Below are 19392 nucleotides of genomic sequence, written 5' to 3' on the forward strand. Positions count from 1 at the left end.
CATGTGGCTCATTTGCCAGATTACGTAACTTTTATGTGCATTATAGGATGTGCAGTGCAATACTAAAGAATTACTTTAAGTGTTTATTTTGTGCATTTTTGACTATTTAAAATTTTCTTTTTTTCATTATCCTTGTGTGGTTATCTTTTGGTTAGGGCTTCGAGGATGATGAACAAGTGGCATCATCAGCTTTAGGGGAGGTAGGTATAATTTGTAAATGACTTAATTTAAAAGCCTACCTTTTATCTGCTATAAAATCCAATTACTCACTTAAGTACATATACTTAAATACTATGACTGATTGAAATGTGGTAAATATAAAGAGAGTTATCAGCAATAGCTGTACATTTGATTTATTACTTGCTCTGGTTTTGAAATGATAAATAGCCAACAGCACTTGTTGCTATGACCAATTTCAAATCCAACAGATGCTAATGGAATAATTATTTTAAAAAACTCTTCACTTCTTTTTACTGTGGTGGAAATTATGGTAAATGACTTCAAATTAGTTTTACTTAAAAATGTTTTAAAATGACTGAAGGTTGAAGTGACTTCTGACCTCCAAAACAGTAACAACAGTAACACCACCAATGATTAAAACAGTAATGATAATGAAAATAACTTTTTTTTTTTAGGAATAAAGACAAAAATCTCTACATGGCATGACAATTGAAAACTGTACAAAAGACAAATTAATCTGAAATAAATGAAAGTGATGAATAAACAAGGAGTCAACTGATACATGAAAATAAGAAATACACAATAAATTTTCAGTAGCTTTGAAAAGAAGCATCTTTAACCTTTTCTTAAAAACAGGATAGGGACAGACTCAATTTAATGTCTATTGTAAGACATTCTATTGGCTGTGGGAAGCAGCTGAAAAGGCCTGTCTCTTTAAGTTTTCAAGCAGGTCTTATTAATTTAAAGATAATTATGTGTCTTTGCAATTGCTTCCAGTTCATCAGTTAGAGGGAAAGTTATGCACAGTTAATGAACATATTTTGCTGTGTTAGCTAAGTCTCATAAAAAGTTATTTTTGGTATTTGAAAAAGATTGATGAAGCTTTAGTGTGGAAATGCATATTTGTAAGATGACTGTTGGTATTGTCATGAAATATTAAATAAGTATCTGACATAATTTTACCTCCTACATGACATGTACATTTATGAGTTATTTACACTTTCAGTTAGAAGCTCTGATGTCTAAGGCTAAACAATCAACCTCACAAACTGACAGGTGAATTACAGTCTACAAACAGTCTATAATTTATCTTATCTTGTTAAGGGTAGTTAATTAGTGATTACACCCTTTTGATGAACTTAATTTATTTTATTTGACAAGGGAGAGTGCATTCCTAAAAGATAGAATGTTGGACTTGTAATCCACAAATGATATTTTTAGACCAAATTTCTGATTAAACAATGTCAATTTGTTGTTTGGTATTCAAAGCCAGAAAATTTTTTTCCCAAGAGCATCTTTGTTCATGAATGAGTAATCCTTTGTGGTCAACAATGATGTTGTGAGAAGTTGTGACAAGTGCGTGTGTGATTAGCTACTCCATCACATGTATGTCCTTACTTTATTTTTTTCTACTGATACATCATTAACTCAACATGAAACAAGAGCTAAATGTCCATGGATTGATTCTGTTGAATTCAGTAGCCATTACAATAAGCAATGTGTTTCTATGTTTTGATAAAATACATGTATTGATAACCAGTAGATCATGAAGTTGATAGCAAATGTCATCTTAAACTTTTTTTACATATAAATACAGTGCAGTGCACCAAGTGTGTATTTTGCCATGACTAGTAACTGTAGCATATCAAATTGTAGTAAAAAAAAGGGAAGGAAACAAAGTAGAAGCAGAAGTAGAAGCAGAAGTAGAAGCAGAAGTAGAAGCAGAGAACAACCATCAAGGAGAGATGAAAAGTTAGAATTAATTTTTTTTTCTCTTTTTTTGTAGTGATCAGTTTCCTTGATGATCTTATTTATTCTAATCCTGTGGTTTCAAGTGTATAGTACATACTTTCAACTCCATCCAAGATGTCAGATTCTTTTGTCTTAAGATTCAGTTGTGTTTTTTTATGGACATCATTCAGGGAACTTCATGCTCAGCCTTTTTTTAAATTACATACAGTATGTAAGTAGTTATGTGGTTCCATCATAAGAAAGGTACACTGTACTTGTACTGTTTTTTTCCTTTTTTCCAAGGTATATGCTGATTAAATAATATGAAAATAATTTTTTATTTGTTGGTATGTTGTCATAGACGAAGGCCAAGGTCACAGTCTGTAAGCCCAAGACGTGACAGAAACAGACATAGGGACAGAGATCATGAAGAAGGAAGGAATAGGTATTGAAAGCAATGGGAACAATGACCTTCTACTGAACTAAATAGTGGAATAGGATGACCCACAGTTGATTGTTGTACATGAGTGAGAGTGTCAGCCATTTTCTTTAAACTCACTGGATCTGTTGTATTAAAATTTGCCAAATTCTGGCATTAATTGAGTATTTTATCAGGAGTTTGAAATATGACAACTGTAGTAAGTAAGTACATAAGTAGAAACTGTATTTAAACATGGTGTTTCCATTTAAACACAATTTTTCAAAGGACACAAATTGCTAACTACACTTGCCAAGAAAAGGCTAACCACTAGTTATAAAATCTATAAACCAGTTCTACAAGGATGCAGTATATATATAAGATAGTAATAGATAATCTTGCTTTGGGAAGTGCGGTTTTTCAATTTTATTTTGAAATCATCAAGAGAGATGGATTGTGTTATCTCATTAGGCAGGTTATTCCATAACACAGCCCCCTATTCCATAAACTTTGTTTACAATTATTGGTGAAAGGCGGTGGAATGGATGGCTTGCATTCACCTGGTAGCATTTTTCAGATTATATGTCAAGGCTTCATTACACAAACAAAAGCGAGAACCCTAGTAATCTGGAGTCTTGTTATGTATGGTGTATAATTGCTTTGCTTAGGGCTCTTTGATGATAAAGTTCATTCCAATTTTAATTACTTGAAATCTCTTTAATATTACTGTTGCAATTAGAGAAGGTTATGATATGCACCACACATTTCTTTGTCTTTTGTTATTTCTGAGAAATCCTTCTATTAGTCTTAATACTTGTACATGTAGTACAGATCCCTGAAAATACCCTTAATAGAAAAATAATCAGCCTTGACCAAGTGGAAACTGACCACTGATTTACTCAGCAGGAGAAGGAGAAGTAGATCTAGAAGTAAAGGAAGGAATTACCCAAGAAACAGACATGGCAGTAGCCATGTGGAAAAAGCCCCACCTGCAATTCCAGTTGTGAACCAGGTATGCCTAAGTTAATATGTGGAAATCATCATTTAGCCTGTGTGAGGAATGTAATAATAATTAGGTATCTTTTGCTGTTTTCAGATTTACAGTGGAAAAGTTACCACTGTTATGCAGTTTGGTTGCTTTGTTCAGCTGGAAGGATTACGAGGACGACATGAAGGCTTAGTGCATGTGTCACAGGTAACTTTTTGGATGGTGAAGTTGTTGCTTTGATTCATAAAAACAGTTGCACTTGAATTGGTTTATATTATGGTTACTTACTTTGTCAACTTTTTCCAAAGCTGCGCCGTGAAGGTCGAGTGGCTAATGTGAGTGATGTGGTGCATAGAGGTCAAAAGGTTATGGTAAAAGTTCTCTCCATGGCTGGTAGCAAGATAAGTCTGAGTATGAAGGTAAACAATTGTGCTTAAAGCCTAGTTTGATTAAAAAAAAAATTATTTTATTCTTAATTTTTGATACTATTGAGTACTCCCTTTAGGATGTGGATCAAGAGTCAGGAGAAGATCTGAATCCCACCAAGTCTAGACAAAATATTGGAGGTGAGGCCAGTGACATGGCCAGGAACCCAGATAGGTACAACTTGGTTATCATACTACATAATTGTGTATTGACTTGAAGTAGATATTACATGAACAAGCAGTTCAGAGAAAATTTTGTCATCAAATAATTGGTAAATCTTTGTTAATATTTTGCATTTCAAATAAGGTGGATCATTTGGATGTATTCAAAAAATAATATAGTTGATGGTAAACAGCAAATGAACATGTGCATATTTATTGCTTGTTAGAAACTTTCAAAGTAATTTTATCAAAAGGCATATTATCTTTTCACACCTAAACACAAAAGTAGAACACCAATAATTATTGGTCAGTTGCTACTCATGATATGCAAAGATGCCTCTAATCATTTGTGGTATATTTTTCTGGAAAATTTCCCATGCATAATTTTCTCTAATACTTTTAAATATAATATTTAAATATTTAAGAGAAATTTGCTTCATGTAGATGCACCAATTTGAAGAAAAGTCAGTATTTTTAAGGACCAACAAGACATATCATTTGATTGATTGATTGAAAAATCTCCTCGCATCAGATTTTAAAGGAATTTTTTCATACTGGGTATGTCCCAAAAAATATCACATCTGTGCCAGTCTTGAATAACCTGTGTCTAGAGAGATTTTAAGCATTTTTTCCATGGATACCAGACAATTTTTATAGTTGTTGTGTAATATGGTTAGCATTCCCCTATTGTTGTGTATCAGATAGATTCCAAGTTGCCGTGCGTCTGTTCAGTAATAGATCACAGATGACGTCAAAATGTGGTAAGAACAAAAAAGTGGCACACGAGGCGCAGCTGAGTGTGTCACTGATGTTCTTACCACATTTTGACGTCCTCTGTGATCTATTACTGAACAGATGCACGGCAACTTGGAATCTATTTGTTTTATATAATAAAAGATTAAAATATACAGAAAAAAAGTTTTAATGATGACATCATCTATACATCTGTCCTCCAATAGATCATAAGTGAGAACCAATCAGAATGCATGCATAACTGAGTCTATTATATAAATACATATAGTTTATATGTGGTCATTTGAACTGTACTGATTGAAAGTTATTTTCATAGGCCATCTGGCATCCCTGTAGTCCCAGTTTATGAAGAAGATGAACCAAACTCTAGGCGAAAAGTTCAGAGGATAACATCACCAGAGAAATGGGAAATAAAGCAGGCAAATATCATATACAAAATGTTGCAAAAGTTGGTAGAATAAGGGAGATGGTAAATTTAGACCTTGTTCCTCAAATAGAGCAAGATTTTACATGTCCTGTCACAAGCATGGGACAAAGAAAAAAACTAATCAAAGTTTCCCACATGGAATCAACCCCTGACCTTTGGACTATGCGCTCTCATACTGAACCACTGAGGTACAGGGAAGTCTGTGGTGAGGCTTTTAGTGAGTTCATTGCAGTGCTATCAACATTACAATGTAAAGTGCACATGTCTCTTGTGAACTCAGTAATGGCTTAGCTCACCTTAAAGTTCATTGTAGGTCAGGGCCCAGTTGTTTAAAGGCCAATTAGGGAAATCATAAGTTTAAATTTTATGTCCAGGTTCCTTTATTCCTTTCCTCAAAAGCCTTCTTGGGATAATAGTTCTCTCCTTTTTAGAGCACCCAATTATGAAATTTAAGACAAAAGAATTATTCTGAAATTTCTTTCAGATATGCAATCAGAATTCACACTAACCCTGGGTTATTGTAATCCAGCCTTGAACAACCTGGCCCAGGGCACCTGAAGCTCTAGGGGTCCAGTCTTTATGGGGATTAGGTGTTTTTTGGCCCACACTGGTAACAAGATGAATAGCATTTCTCATTATTGTTCAGGAATTAAAAAACACTTGGTTTATTTTTATTATTTTGGGTGCATGCATCCTAATATTGTAATATAAAATTTAAGTGGGTGGCATCAGCCTTAAACCAGTGCAGGGCTGATTCTGTTTTAATTATAGCTTATCTCAGCTGGTGTATTGGACAAAGCAGACTACCCAGATTTCGATGATGAGACTGGTATCCTTCCCAAGGATGATGATTCAGGCTAGTGTTGTTGACTTGCCCCAAGGCTTGCACTGCCAGTAATGTTTAGGGTTTCCTTGGTTAACTGAGAAAAAAAAGGAATAGAGAACAAGGAATGTTGAGCCAAGTTGTATTTATTATTAGGATGTCGGTCACAAATGTAGTCAGCCACCTGGGCCACATTTGTTTCTACATGTTAAAAGAATTAAAATTCTACTCCTTAGTAAATGGATTTACCGTGAGAGAAATGTGAAAATCATTCCCTCCTAATCTTTGTGTTACTATGAAATGATTCAACATTCATTTTGAAATTATTTACTGTAATTGCTCAGAGAAGGGGACATGGGTTAAGTGTTATCAGCCTCATGTGATAACATTGCTGCACTCCTCATCAACTCTTCCCTTTTTCCGTTTACGGTTACATCTCATTATAATGACTCTTTTTCTAACAGATGAAGACATTGAGATTGAAATCGTAGACGAGGAACCAGCTTTTCTGAGAGGTCAAACAAAATTGAGTGTATCTATGAGCCCTGTGAAAATTGTGAAGGTATAATAACTAATCCAAAGGCCAGGTTTATTTTCTCACATTTCAGAATTTCTATTGCATCCCCGCCTACTTGGTATGTACAGTATTAGAGCATGTACATGACCGCTAGGATTTCAGTCTTTATCTTTACCAGTCTGTTTCGTTTAACTGATGCTGTTATGAAATTTCTAGCAAACTGCTTAATGGCTGATAGCTTTGATTGGCGATGGTTTAAAGCTTGCAAGTTGAAACAGGATTTGTGTTTTATATTAACTTACCAATTCACATGCTCTCAACAGAATCCCGATGGTTCCCTTCAAAGAGCAGCCATGACTCAAAGTGCTCTGGCGAAGGAGAGAAGAGAACTTAAACAAGCCCAAAGAGAAGCACAGGCAGACAGTATACCCAAAGATCTTGGAAAACTGTGGATTGATCCTATACCCGATGGTGAGTGTTAGCTAACTCTACCCTTGACTGTTCCGCTTGCCCCTTACTGGAGCTCTGAAAGGCACTTCTGGCTAGAGTGTTATGCATGTATGCTACTAATATCCCAACGCTGTGGGTAGTATTCCACGAATTGTGTTCTAGTAACGTAAAGTATATTATATGCCCTCCTTTTGGACTGTTCGATGACAAGACTATCCTATTTTATGGTATCTACCAAGAGATTTGGATTGCAAACGCTAAATTATAACTTGGAGTAGAAATAGAAATAATCAGAATACTCAGTATGCATGAAACCATTGGTAATAGTCTTGTTTGTTGCTGTTCAGTGGATGGTGATAAGCCAATCTTCGCTCAAGATATGCGAGGAGTTGGATTGACAAATGAAGATATGCCTGAATGGAAACGAGCTACATTTGGTGGGAATAAAGCTTCATACGGGAAGAAAACAAATTTGAGTATACTGGAACAGAGGCAAGGATTACCAATCTACAAGCTTCGAGAAGAGTTGCTAAAGGTTTGTTTTGGCATAAAAGATGTTGATGGTAAAGATAGGTTTGTTAAAGCATTTGCATCTAAGCTCTGGCAACAGTAATTAACCGTTCTGGCGGCATCATACAGGTTGGTTGTACTGACATGGATATTCTTTTTTCTGCCTTGGCCGGTTAACCGTTTGGGAGGGGAAGGGGAATTTAAGGGAATACTCACCTATGAAGTATTTTGCGGTTTGTTGGTAAAAACCGAAACAGCAATGCTCGTAATAGGCAGATTCAACCTGCTCGAACAAAGTAGCTCTTTAAGTTCTTTTTTCTGTTTTAAAAGGCCGTGATTGAAAACCATGTTTTGATCGTCATTGGTGAAACTGGGAGTGGGAAAACTACACAAATAACACAGTATCTGGCAGAGGAAGGCCTTCTAAGCGCCGGAAAACTTGCTTGTACTCAGCCAAGGCGAGTGGCAGCTATGTCAGTCGCCAAACGAGTGTCAGAAGAGTACGGCTGTCGACTTGGACAGGAAGTAGGGTACACCATACGATTTGAAGACTGTACGAGTTCGGAGACAAAGATCAAATATATGACGGACGGTATGCTGCTTCGGGAGTGTCTTCTCGACCCGGATTTAAATCAATACGCCATCGTGATCCTCGACGAAGCACACGAGCGCGGGATAAATACCGATGTACTCTTCGGATTGATGAAGAAAACTGTAGAAAAGCGATCCGATTTGAAGTTGATTGTCACCTCGGCCACGCTGGACGCAGTCAAATTTTCAACGTATTTCTTTGAGGCTCCCATTTTCACGATCCCAGGACGGACTTTTCCTGTGGAGATTTTGTATACAAAAGAAGCAGAGACAGATTACCTGGATGCATCCCTTATCACGGTCATGCAGATCCATTTGACTGAGCCGCCAGGAGATATTCTTGTGTTTTTGACAGGTTGGTATTGGACAGATTCTTGTTTTCTTTTCAGTTTTAAGGGCAATTTTCAATCGAATGTCGAAAGTAAATCGGTACTTCATTGGTATGCCTATGATGAGTGACTAGTCCAAATAAACAAGCGCGACGTCCCCTAAAACAAATAGATTCAAAAACGTAGACGTATCACCATCGGGTAACTCAGTGAATTTTCTTGTTCTTATGGCAATCTTTTAACTTTGAGCTCTCACTGTCTTGTTCTTTTTAGCCTTTTGACTGATTGGCCGTTGCGTTACTTTGTTTTAAGAACTGCTGTCTGTTTCCGTTAGCATTGTTTCCATTATACTCGGTTACCTTTGTATAGGCGCATTTCGTTCCTTTTTCCGATTAGAACCTTCCACTCACGAAAAAAGGACTCCAGAGAAAAGGAAAATTGCATGAACGCCTTCCTGTTATGAGCTCTCGAAAATTTGTCGCGGTGGTTGAAACCTACTCCCTGATTGTATCAGATTTACCTACTGATCTACGTGCCCCGATTAACAATAGCAGAGCTATTTACTGTTTACTATTGAAGAGTTTTGTTCTAGGTCACTTGGCGGTGAGTTTTCCATTGACTTTATTAGCTGATTTTCTCCTGCATTGTTCAAATTTCCTAACTAAAAGAAACTTCATGTCAGGGCACAGCCAACTAGATTTCCCTCAGCGTAAGTTCAGAGGAAGACTATCAATGACCCCGAACCGGTTTTTATTTTCTGTCTTCCAGGTCAAGAAGAAATTGACACAGCATGTGAGATTTTGTACGAGCGTATGAAAAGCTTAGGACCGGATGTTCCTGAGTTGATTATTCTGCCAGTCTATAGTGCTTTGCCATCGGAGATGCAAACCAGAATATTTGACCCCGCCCCACCTGGCAGCAGAAAGGTACAAAACCAGCCACAATAACATCTCAAAGTCTGTAGTTGACACCCTTAATAAATACGTGCTTTTGACCAAGCGTAAATTAAATGTTTTGTTAGTTTATCTATGTGCAAAACCAATCCACTTTTACTTTAACAGACAATAAAAAATAACGTGCACAAGATCTACTTTCTGGATTGATTTTGTTGTTATTTTATCACAGGTGGTAATTGCCACTAACATTGCTGAAACATCGTTAACAATTGACGGTATCTACTATGTGGTTGATCCGGGATTTGTAAAGCAGAAAGTCTACAACTCCAAGTCAGGAATTGACGCTTTGGTCGTGACTCCTATCTCGCAGGTTCATATCTTGCTTGCTGTTGTTTTTTCACGTCCAGTTGTTGTTTTTTCTTGTTCGGCTGTTTTTTCAGAGCTGTTTCGCATTTCGCTTTCAGAGGTACTAGTTTTTCGTATCAAGAGACTTTGAAATTACATGGTATCCCAAGCATTTCAAACTGTACACTCAATATTAAGTATATTGAAACAACTATTCTAGGCTCAAGCTAAGCAGCGCTCTGGCCGCGCGGGAAGAACGGGTCCTGGTAAATGCTATCGACTGTACACGGAGCGTGCGTACAGAGATGAGATGCTGCCGACCGCTGTACCTGAAATCCAGAGAACTAACTTGGCAAGCACTATACTGTCACTCAAGGCTATGGGAGTAAATGATTTGCTCTCCTTTGATTTTATGGATCCACCGCCCATGGAGGTATTGTATTGTGTTCCCCTTCTCACTGTGAGAGTCCCGTCAGATCAATTCTCAATTGGAAGGCAAAGGGTTTGCTTCTTTAGGCTAAATGATTTAGAAACTCAAGCCGCTCTCTCGACCGATTCTGAAGCAAAATTAAGACAATAGTGGCCCGGTCATTTGCGTTTTTTAGCGCGTGAAGCTGTTTCTTCAACTTGAAATTCTCATTGAATAGTTAGAGTAATAATATTTTCTTTCCGAAAAGTCATTATAATTTTGGTTTTGGTTTCGGTTTTGGTTTTGGGGCACGTAACTGAAATGTTCTCGATTGAAATCTGATGGCTTAGTGGGTCTTTGAGTTTCAACCACATAGGCAACGTGGATCTGTAAAAGTGTTAGAATAATGTTGCAACTCATTATTCTCTGAAGAGTTCATAGGCAAAAATAAATTTGGAAGGAAGTATTGCGTCGAATGTTTAAACGACGAAGGACTTTTTCTGTGTTTACAAGGCGGTTTAGGAGAATTCGAAACATTTGCGAAGGCCTTAGACGCAGTAGAGGGTTTACTTATTTTTCCGAGAATAACTCTAGCCCTTCGAGTGTTTAGACGAGGCTCTGTAAAAACGGAAAGAAGTCCTCTTTTGCTTCTATAGAGATATTTCAAAAATACGCGAGGATCTAAAAGGCCACAACCGTGTTTTTCTTTCCTTTATTTAATGTAGTCTTTTGTAAACATTCCTATCGACCAATAAGAGCGACCCGAATTCTCAGGTATTCATAAATTAAGTTCTAGTTCTAACGTTGTTTGACCTCGAAATCCGAGCTTCGAAGCGTCAACGGTTGGGTTTTGCTGTAGAATAAGAACAAGCAAAGGCAGGAGTAAAATGAATAAAGAGGGGGTAAGTTTCTTAAGAGACTGTGGTGCTGCGTCAGTGGGAGAGTACAACAGTTTATTTGGTATTATCAACTGAGTCGATAACATAAATTGGCCACCGTTGAGAGTTTGAAAGCTGACGTTTCAAGCGTTAGCCGTTCGTCAGAGCGAATGACGAACGGCTTACGCTCGAAACGTCAGCTTTGAAACTCTTAACGGTGACCAATTTTCATCATCAACTCAGTTGATAAAATCAAAGCTCAGGTAAAGTGTTTGCTGTTTTAAGTTTGTGCTCATGTATAGTTAGGCTCAATGACCAGCTGGTGTTCGGGAAATGATCTCGTGGTCCACGCCGAAAACGAAGACCGTGGGTCGAGAGAGAGGTAGCGGAAATTGAGCTAAATGTCTGACGAAAGTCTTTATAGCAGTCGATTTAATAAAAATTTTATCGTCAGACCATGATTTCAGCTATGGAACAGTTACACTCACTAAGCGCCTTGGACGATGAGGGCCTGTTAACTAGACTTGGAAGACGAATGGCGGAGTTTCCTCTGGAGCCACAATTGTCGAAGATGTTAATTCAGTCGGTACATCTAGGTTGCAGTGACGAGGTGCTCACCATTGTTTCCATGCTTTCTGTACAAAACGTCTTTTACAGGCCTAAGGTGAGTAATGCAACCCCCTCCTCCACCCTTGAGTAGCCTCATCGAGAAAGATCGTGTCGGTTACAAAACTAAGAAAAGAAGTATCGCGTTTCAAAGTTTACAACGCGATTTAAACTCAGTTGTGATTCTGACGTGCTGTGTTCTTTTTGAGTATTTTTTATGTATTAAAAAGAAATAACTATCTTAGCGTATCTAGTGGTATGTTGCTCGTACAGATCAGATCGCCGCAATTGGGTATGTATCTCACACTAATCAGATCGCCACATGAGGGTTTGTATCTCGCACCAATAAGATCGCCGCTTTAGGTTATGTATCTCGCACACAACTGAGTTTCCGCAGTCTCCTTTGCATCCGTTGTTTGGTCTGAGAGGGCGCGTTCAGAAAGTACAGTAAGCGTAGCACCAGTGCAGTTGATTTCTGCTTAGAACTGTTCAGATAATAGTGACAACAGATCACAAAATATCAGTGTCTGATTTTACAACATATCAATTGGAAGGGTATCTTTTTGTTGGAAACTTTGAAAGTTAAAGGCTCGTTTTCTTTACAAAATTGAAACAAACAGTTACTCAAAGTGTTCCATCTTACCCACCCATTCAAAAAAAAACTAATTTGCGTGCATGGCATGCTAATATTTAATTCTTTATAGGACAAGCAGGCACTTGCTGATCAAAAGAAAGCTAAATTTCACCAAGCTGAAGGAGACCACCTTACATTACTCGCTGTTTACAACTCTTGGAAGAACAACAAGTTCTCGAATCCATGGTGCTTTGAGAACTTTGTGCAGGCCAGGTCACTGAGACGCGCTCAAGACATCAGAAAACAAATGCTTGGTATTATGGACAGGTACTGGTTCGTATCTAGAATGATTCATGGGAGAACCTTACATGTACGAAAAGAATCTGCCAATTTTTTTTCCTCTGCAGTGTAGAAAAAAACTGCAAAAATGTCTTGTAATAAATAAATGAATCGGTTGTTCAATCATCATGCAATCCCAGCATTAGAACCACCTAGCTCTCGAAATCTTATGCTTAAACCCGATCTCGTTTCCAGTCGTAGTAGTCAGTTGAATATCGAGAGACGGAGCAGCATAGGCGTTATCGTACTGGCCTCGGTTGTTCAAGGGTTGGATAACGTTATCCAAGGGATAAATCGTTACTCCGTGGATAGCGCAGTGCGGTTTGTAATCACTTGTCCGATTTATCCGTCATCCGCCCTTTATACTATTACTAAGATAAGCTCTAGTGGTGTGGGTCTAATCATATCAATTGCATTTTTAGACACAAGCTTGACGTGGTGTCTTGTGGCAAGACGACATCCCGGGCGCAAAAAGCCATCACGAGCGGTTTCTTCCGTAACGCCGCCAGAAAAGATCCACAGGAAGGCTACCGCACTGTGACGGATAACCAGGTGGTGTACATCCATCCATCCAGTGCGCTGTTCAACCGGCAGCCGGAGTGGGTGGTGTATCATGAGCTCGTTTTAACAACTAAGGAGTACATGAGAGAGGTCACTACTGTAGATCCAAAATGGCTGGTCGAGTTTGCGCCCGCGTTCTTTAAGATGGGCGATCCCACCAAACTGAGCAAGCGTAAAAGACAGGAGAGATTGGAGCCGTTGTACAACAGGTGAGGACTGGCATTTGAAATAACTAAAGTAACTTCACGTTGTTTTTGAATATACGTGGGCTATCAGCCGGTTAGCAATGAAAGCTCATTTATTAGTCAAATCAGAATACCGGTATTTGAAGCATAGCTTCCAAATGAATGTTTGTTGTTGTTGTTATGCAACTTTACATCATTGGGAAAGAAATTAAGATTTTTTTGAACAAAGTAGGAGTGTGTTTGTTATTAACGTTGTGTTTCGTTCCGTGGTTTTTTTTTACAGATACGAAGAACCAAATGCTTGGCGTATTTCTCGCGCCTTCAGAAGAAGGTGAAGATGATTTTCACCATGGCAACCACTATGACCGCTTTTCAATTGATCACCAAGCTGAGCTCAATGAACTGCTTGTAGAGAATTATAATCAGTAGCAATTACGGTGTATTTCAGATGGAACAAAAGTGTTGTGTGAATAAATTAATGATCTTGGCATGCTTATCATATTTTATGTAGATGCTAATTTCAGTGTGTCTTATGTGTAAATTTTAACTGTCGTACCAGTCAGCCGAAAAGTAATATTCTGTATTTACCAATAAAAAGAGATCACTTCTTCGATATTTCGTATTTCTTCGTATCGCGATAGAATGTTAATGATGGGCGGACACGGTGAGCTTTGCTCTCGCTTTTTACATCTTCTGCTGCTATCATACTGGGTCTGGAACTGTGAAAGTGGGCTCAGTGTTTCTCTAAGTGGTTGCTCGTCTAGTCTTCGTTTTAAAATATCTCCTGGAAAGCAAGAATGGGGCGATTTATCAAGGAACATTTTTGGTTCTGATTGGAATAGTGCGTTGTTTTGCCTGGCCCTTGGGATTACAGATAACATGTTCTTATTCTTTCCACACTGGAATTCGACAATGCTCAAGGTGATGACCAGAATCAAGCGCTGTCATCGCCCTTGTTTGTACTATTCTAATTGCAGTGCGGCATTCCGCTGTGTGATGATTTATGACATTGTTTTCAAACTGAACCCTGGTCCCAATGGTCCGTTAACCCGCAACCCAAACAATCTTATTACTGTGGAGCGGAGTGGAATGTCACTCAGTGACAACATGTCATTGAAAATATGCAGTTTGAATGCTAGATCGTTACGGAATAAATCAGCAGCCTTTGTTGAATTGGTGAATGATTTGAAAGCCGATTTGTTTACAATTTGTGAGACCTGGTTGTCCGTCAACGACTGTGCTGTTCTTAATGAACTTACCCCGACGGGGTACAACACTCTTTATCACTGTCCACGATCTGGCAGAAGGGGTGGCGGAACTGCACTGCTTGTGAGGAAAGGTTTTGTCACTAGCAAAATATCTTGTATCGAGAAGTCATCTTTTGAGTTGTCAGAGTGGCTTGTTGATGTTAGATCTACTCGGCTACGCATTGTAATCATTTATAGGCCGCCTTCTTCACCTGCTCATCCAGTTTCAATCAGTACGTTCTTTGCAGAATTTTCTCACTACCTTGAATCTGTTGTTATGACCAATGAGCCGCTGGTCCTCTTGGGCGACTTTAACATACATGTTGACGTGCCTACGGATATGGATGCCATACAATTTAGAGATCTCTTGGATTCAATGGGCCTGCAACAACATGTAAAACAACCCACTCACACTCATGGTCACACCCTTGATTTACTTATCACCCGGCAGTCTGATGTCATAGTAGCGAAAGAACCAGAGATAGAGAGATATTTCTCAGATCATGCCGTTGTCCTATGTGATCTTAGGACAGCTGTGTCTGCCTCTAAAGTCACGCACGCTGAGTTCCGGAAACTCAAAGCAATTAATAAGCAACAGTTTTTGGAAGATATTCGTAATTCTAGTTTATATCGTGACCCTCCTAATACTCTTGATGAACTTGTGGATTGTTACAATAATACTCTAAGATCAGTATTGGACAAACATGCGCCAGTCCGGGCTCGCCACCTGAAGTCTCAGTCACGTCCTCCATGGTTTAATGATGAAATAGTGAAGGCGAGACGTGAAAGACGGTGTGCTGAAAGGAAATGGCGGGCTAGTCGGCTTAATTCGGATCTCGCTGTATTTAAAGCCAAACGAAATTTTGCATTGCATGTCATGAATGAGTCTAGACGGGCCTATTATAAACAATATATTGATGAGAATAGTTCTAACCAGGGAAGGCTTTTTCGGGCCAGTAAACGCCTTTTGAATTTTCATGTAGATAGGGCTCTGCCGCCTCATTCGGATGCTCGGATGCTAGCAAATGAGATGGGCGAGTATTTTGTCCACAAAATCACGGCTATTCGGTCTGCGCTGGATGCGGATGCCAGTGGCGCAACTTCGCTTGCTACATCAGCCTCAACGTGTAGTGAGTTTTCTAAAATTTCTCCACTGTCTGAGGAGAGTGTACGGAGAATTGCTGCCTCATGTGCAAAATCGTGCGCCTTTGATCCCCTACCATCGTCTATTCTGTCCTTCTGTTTGGATGAACTGCTCCCTGTTATTAGGAAAATTGTCAACTTGTCTCTTGAGTCTGGCGTCTTTGCAGAGAACTGGAAGAATGCTTTGGTTCACCCCTTGCTTAAGAAAGCAGGACTCAAACCTATTAACAAAAATTTTCGACCGGTGAGCAACTTGCAGGTTACATCAAAGATCACGGAAAAGTCCGTGGCTATCCAATTACAAGATCATATGACAGCCAACAACTTGTTTCCTGTCCTCCAAAGCGCATATCGGCAGAATCACAGCACTGAGACGGCGTTATTAAAAGTTAAAAACGATCTTCTGCTAAATATGGACAAAGGTCACGTCACATTGCTTGTTATGTTAGATCTCAGCGCTGCGTTTGACACCGTAGATCACGGTATTCTTCTGCACAGGCTGCAGTCCAAGCTTGGCCTTCGGGATAAGGCTTTATCATGGTTTAAATCTTATTTGGCGGGAAGAACGCAGCAGGTCTCAGTTAACGGATCGCTCTCTGATAAATTTAATCTGTCTTGCGGGGTCCCACAAGGTTCTTGTTTGGGCCCCCTCTTATTTACCATCTACGCGAGTTCGCTGTTTGACATCATGAAATCTCATCTGCCATCCGTTCACACCTACGCGGACGATACACAGCTATATATATCGTTTAATCCCGTTGATAAGACCAGTGAGGCTGATGCTGTGATTGCGATTGAGAACTGTATTCGTGACGTTCGCGCTTGGATGAGAGATGATAAGTTAATGCTAAATGACGATAAAACTGAGTTCCTGATCATTGGCACGGAACGACAGTTAACAAAGGTGTCCGTTGACAAGATCAAGATCGGCCAAGCTGAGGTATCGCCTGTTTCTTCAGTGCGCAATTTGGGCACCTGGTTCGATTCTCATCTGGACATGTCGACTCATGTGACTAAGACTTGTGCTAGCGCGTTTTATTATTTGTACAATATCCGGCACATTAGGAAGTATTTGTCTCGTGAGTCCACCGTGAGGCTTGTTCACGCGTTCATCGCAAGCAGGCTTGACTACTGTAATGGTTTATTGTACGGTGCTCCTGAGTATCTAATTAAGAAATTAAGATTGGTTTACTGTGCACCTAAGTATTGTCACGTTACTCCTTTGCTAAGAGAACTCCACTGGCTACCAGTGCGCTTGCGCGTAGATTTTAAGATTCTCCTTGTTACATTTAAGATTCTTCGCGGTGTTGCACCTAGCTATCTTAAGGATCTTGTCTCTGTCTTACCGGTCTCACGTTACCAACTACGCCGTAACAATAACGGTATATTGTTAGAAAGACCTCAGCTAAGAACGAAGAAGACCTTGGGAGATCGCGCGTTATCGATGGCTGCCCCCTTTTTATGGAACAGTCTTCCTCTGCCAATTAGACAGGAAACATCAATCGACTCTTTTAAACGCTCTGTTAAAACATATTTATTTAAAAAGGCTTTTAGTTAGATTATTATTATTTTTTTTTTATTATTTTTATTATTATTTTTTTTAATATTGTAATGTTAATATTGTAATATTGTAATTTTACCGAGTAATTTTACTGGTTTTAATTTAGTTTTTAATAATATTGTAATGCGCTTTTGAGTATTTTTATAGAAAAAGCGCAATATAAGTATTAAATATTATTATTATTATTATATTTGTTGCCGTATAAGACTATAGTTAGACGTTTCCGTGATTGCTTACTCCACTTCCTAAACGTATACGCGCATTTTTAAGGAATAGGAATAAAAGCTATGGAACTGTTAAGTGCGTTATCGATATGTGGACTACCATCGGGGTGTTACATAAGGAAGGACAACTTGGAGTGGAAAACATTTCCACTTTCGAACAGTGCTATAAAAGATCAGTCAAAGTATGCTTCGAAGCGTTTTCATTGAGTAAACTATTTCAAAAATTTAAGGACACAATCTGTACTCTGAAATCGTCTACATGGATTACTTGAGGCAAGCAGTGTCTCTATGACGGTCGATCGGGTGATCGATCAACCGAGAAAATACTCGACGATTTTTCTGCCTACAAATGAAATGTATCCATGTTCGGTAGCAGAAAAACGAGCCAATGTCTGGGTCGGGGGGAGAAACGGTTGCAGATTCAGGGGATGTCTTCGATTTCCACCGGCTTTTAAAAAAAATTGAACTTTGACGATTGCTAATATTTCAGTGGACCATCGATAAATCTGAGAGAGCATAGAGCGCTCTATTGTTAGTCCGTATAGCAAAAGCAAAAACAATGTTCTGCGAAAAAGAAAAACAACTATACAGCTTGAGTAAAGTTGCTAGTAGATTGTGGAAAAGAAAGACAACTATACTGCTTGAGTAAAGTTGCTAGTAGATTCAGAGGATGGACTGGATGACCAGTGATTTGGGACTGGACACCTCTCACAAATGTTCTTAGTTTTCTTTGATGGCAAACTTTGGCCTGTTGAGAATTCAACACGTTGTAAGGAATAGTCTTGTCATCACTGTCATTCCTCCGTCTATAACAGTGATGACAAAGCAAGCCCAAAACGACGGAGAACATCAGAACGGTAACAGACACAGAGAATAAGTAAGTCCTATTAATCTTACGTGTGGAATGTTCATATTTTGGAATACTTAGCGTGGTAAATCGACCTTATTTTTTTCCCAGAACTATTCCTTACAACGCGTTCAAATTCTCAACGATTCCTTGCATACCTTAATACGGCGTCATACAGCCCGTGGCGCTTTCATGAATTTATCTTTTGCTTTTTTTCAAGACGTGAGCTTGGGACACCTGTGGCGTGACTCCTGTTATTCGCAAGCGATTTTAATTCTTCTGCCTTAAAATTAAGGTTAGCCTTGACCAGGATATCGTCTAATGACTTGCCCTTTCGATATTTCAATTTCGGTTGCGTCTTAAATATTACTCTTAAGCATGCCACTTCTCTGTCACTGTGTTCTTAAGGTTAGGTAAAGCCCGAATGATATAGTGCTACAAAAGGCTCCATTTATTTATGTAGGATAATTTCTTTGTTTTTCAGTGACGTTTCTCTCTCAGCAAAATGAACTTCAGAGATATATTTTTCAAAAATTTCATCTTGGTATCCTCTTTTCTTCAAGCATTTTTATTTAACGTAAAGCGTCAGAAAGTTGTTCTCAGGAAGCGTAGCGTTCTCCTTTTACGTATCCTCTCTTTACGCTTGGAGGATGACGCGAGTAAAAATTTGTGTATTGGAAGGTCTCCCTCTCCTTGAAAAGCGTTTGTACGTCAAGGATCGGTACCCTGTTAATTTCTCGCCCTTGCACGCCCGAGAATGTAATTTCTGAGGCAGATTCATTTCAAGCAGTCGGTAAGAAGGTGAGACAATTGCAAATGAAATAATGATGGACATTGACATGGAGAATACACACCCAAGATTGTTGGCTCATTATTGCAAACAAAATAATACTGAAACTCCGATGTTGAATGATTACATTGAGAATCGCAAAGAGATGCTGAAGTCACTAATGGAGACTTTTCAGTTTACAAGAGATCAAGCAAAAAGAATTGTTGGCAATCGTCAATGAAAGACAGAGAGCGCCGAGATAGCACGCCTTGTTTTTGATGGTCTCATGCTATATAAGAACGACGTTGAAGGAAGACTAGATGAGCTTTTAGATGAGTGTATGAATGAAATCAAGAAAGCCATCGAGGTCGATATCAGAATAGTTGAAAAACCAATTTACTGTATTGCAAATGCTGTTCTTAATGGATCTGAAGATTTTCAAGGTGATGATGACTTTGATAATCATCGACTAAAAATGCAGACACTCCAGTTCCAATAATGATG

General features: G+C 38.8%; 1 protein-coding gene across 2 annotated transcripts in view; it reads left to right on the top strand.

Moving 5' to 3' along the window:
• The window catches only part of LOC131787019 (ATP-dependent RNA helicase DHX8), a 21698-nt gene extending 7988 nt beyond the window's left edge, over positions 1 to 13710 (top strand). The window contains exons 5-25 of one of the 2 annotated variants that reach the window (XM_059104092.2): positions 156 to 200; positions 1187 to 1236; positions 1837 to 1932; positions 2273 to 2356; positions 3233 to 3341; positions 3426 to 3524; positions 3626 to 3736; positions 3823 to 3917; positions 4974 to 5076; positions 5856 to 5940; positions 6372 to 6469; positions 6748 to 6895; positions 7222 to 7409; positions 7715 to 8330; positions 9073 to 9230; positions 9430 to 9570; positions 9766 to 9978; positions 11287 to 11496; positions 12143 to 12339; positions 12774 to 13121; positions 13381 to 13710. In XM_059104092.2, coding sequence (XP_058960075.2) covers positions 156 to 200; positions 1187 to 1236; positions 1837 to 1932; positions 2273 to 2356; positions 3233 to 3341; positions 3426 to 3524; positions 3626 to 3736; positions 3823 to 3917; positions 4974 to 5076; positions 5856 to 5940; positions 6372 to 6469; positions 6748 to 6895; positions 7222 to 7409; positions 7715 to 8330; positions 9073 to 9230; positions 9430 to 9570; positions 9766 to 9978; positions 11287 to 11496; positions 12143 to 12339; positions 12774 to 13121; positions 13381 to 13432 — 3246 coding nt within the window. In that variant the 3' untranslated portion in view covers positions 13433 to 13710. The remainder of the gene's footprint in view (positions 1 to 155; positions 201 to 1186; positions 1237 to 1836; positions 1933 to 2272; positions 2357 to 3232; positions 3342 to 3425; positions 3525 to 3625; positions 3737 to 3822; positions 3918 to 4973; positions 5077 to 5855; positions 5941 to 6371; positions 6470 to 6747; positions 6896 to 7221; positions 7410 to 7714; positions 8331 to 9072; positions 9231 to 9429; positions 9571 to 9765; positions 9979 to 11286; positions 11497 to 12142; positions 12340 to 12773; positions 13122 to 13380) is intronic. The other variant, XM_059104093.2, reaches the window with a different exon arrangement.
• The last annotated feature ends 5682 nt before the right edge of the window (positions 13711 to 19392 follow it).

The sequence above is a fragment of the Pocillopora verrucosa genome, chromosome 10, assembly GCF_036669915.1.
Source record: "Pocillopora verrucosa isolate sample1 chromosome 10, ASM3666991v2, whole genome shotgun sequence".
Lineage (NCBI taxonomy): Eukaryota > Metazoa > Cnidaria > Anthozoa > Scleractinia > Pocilloporidae > Pocillopora > Pocillopora verrucosa.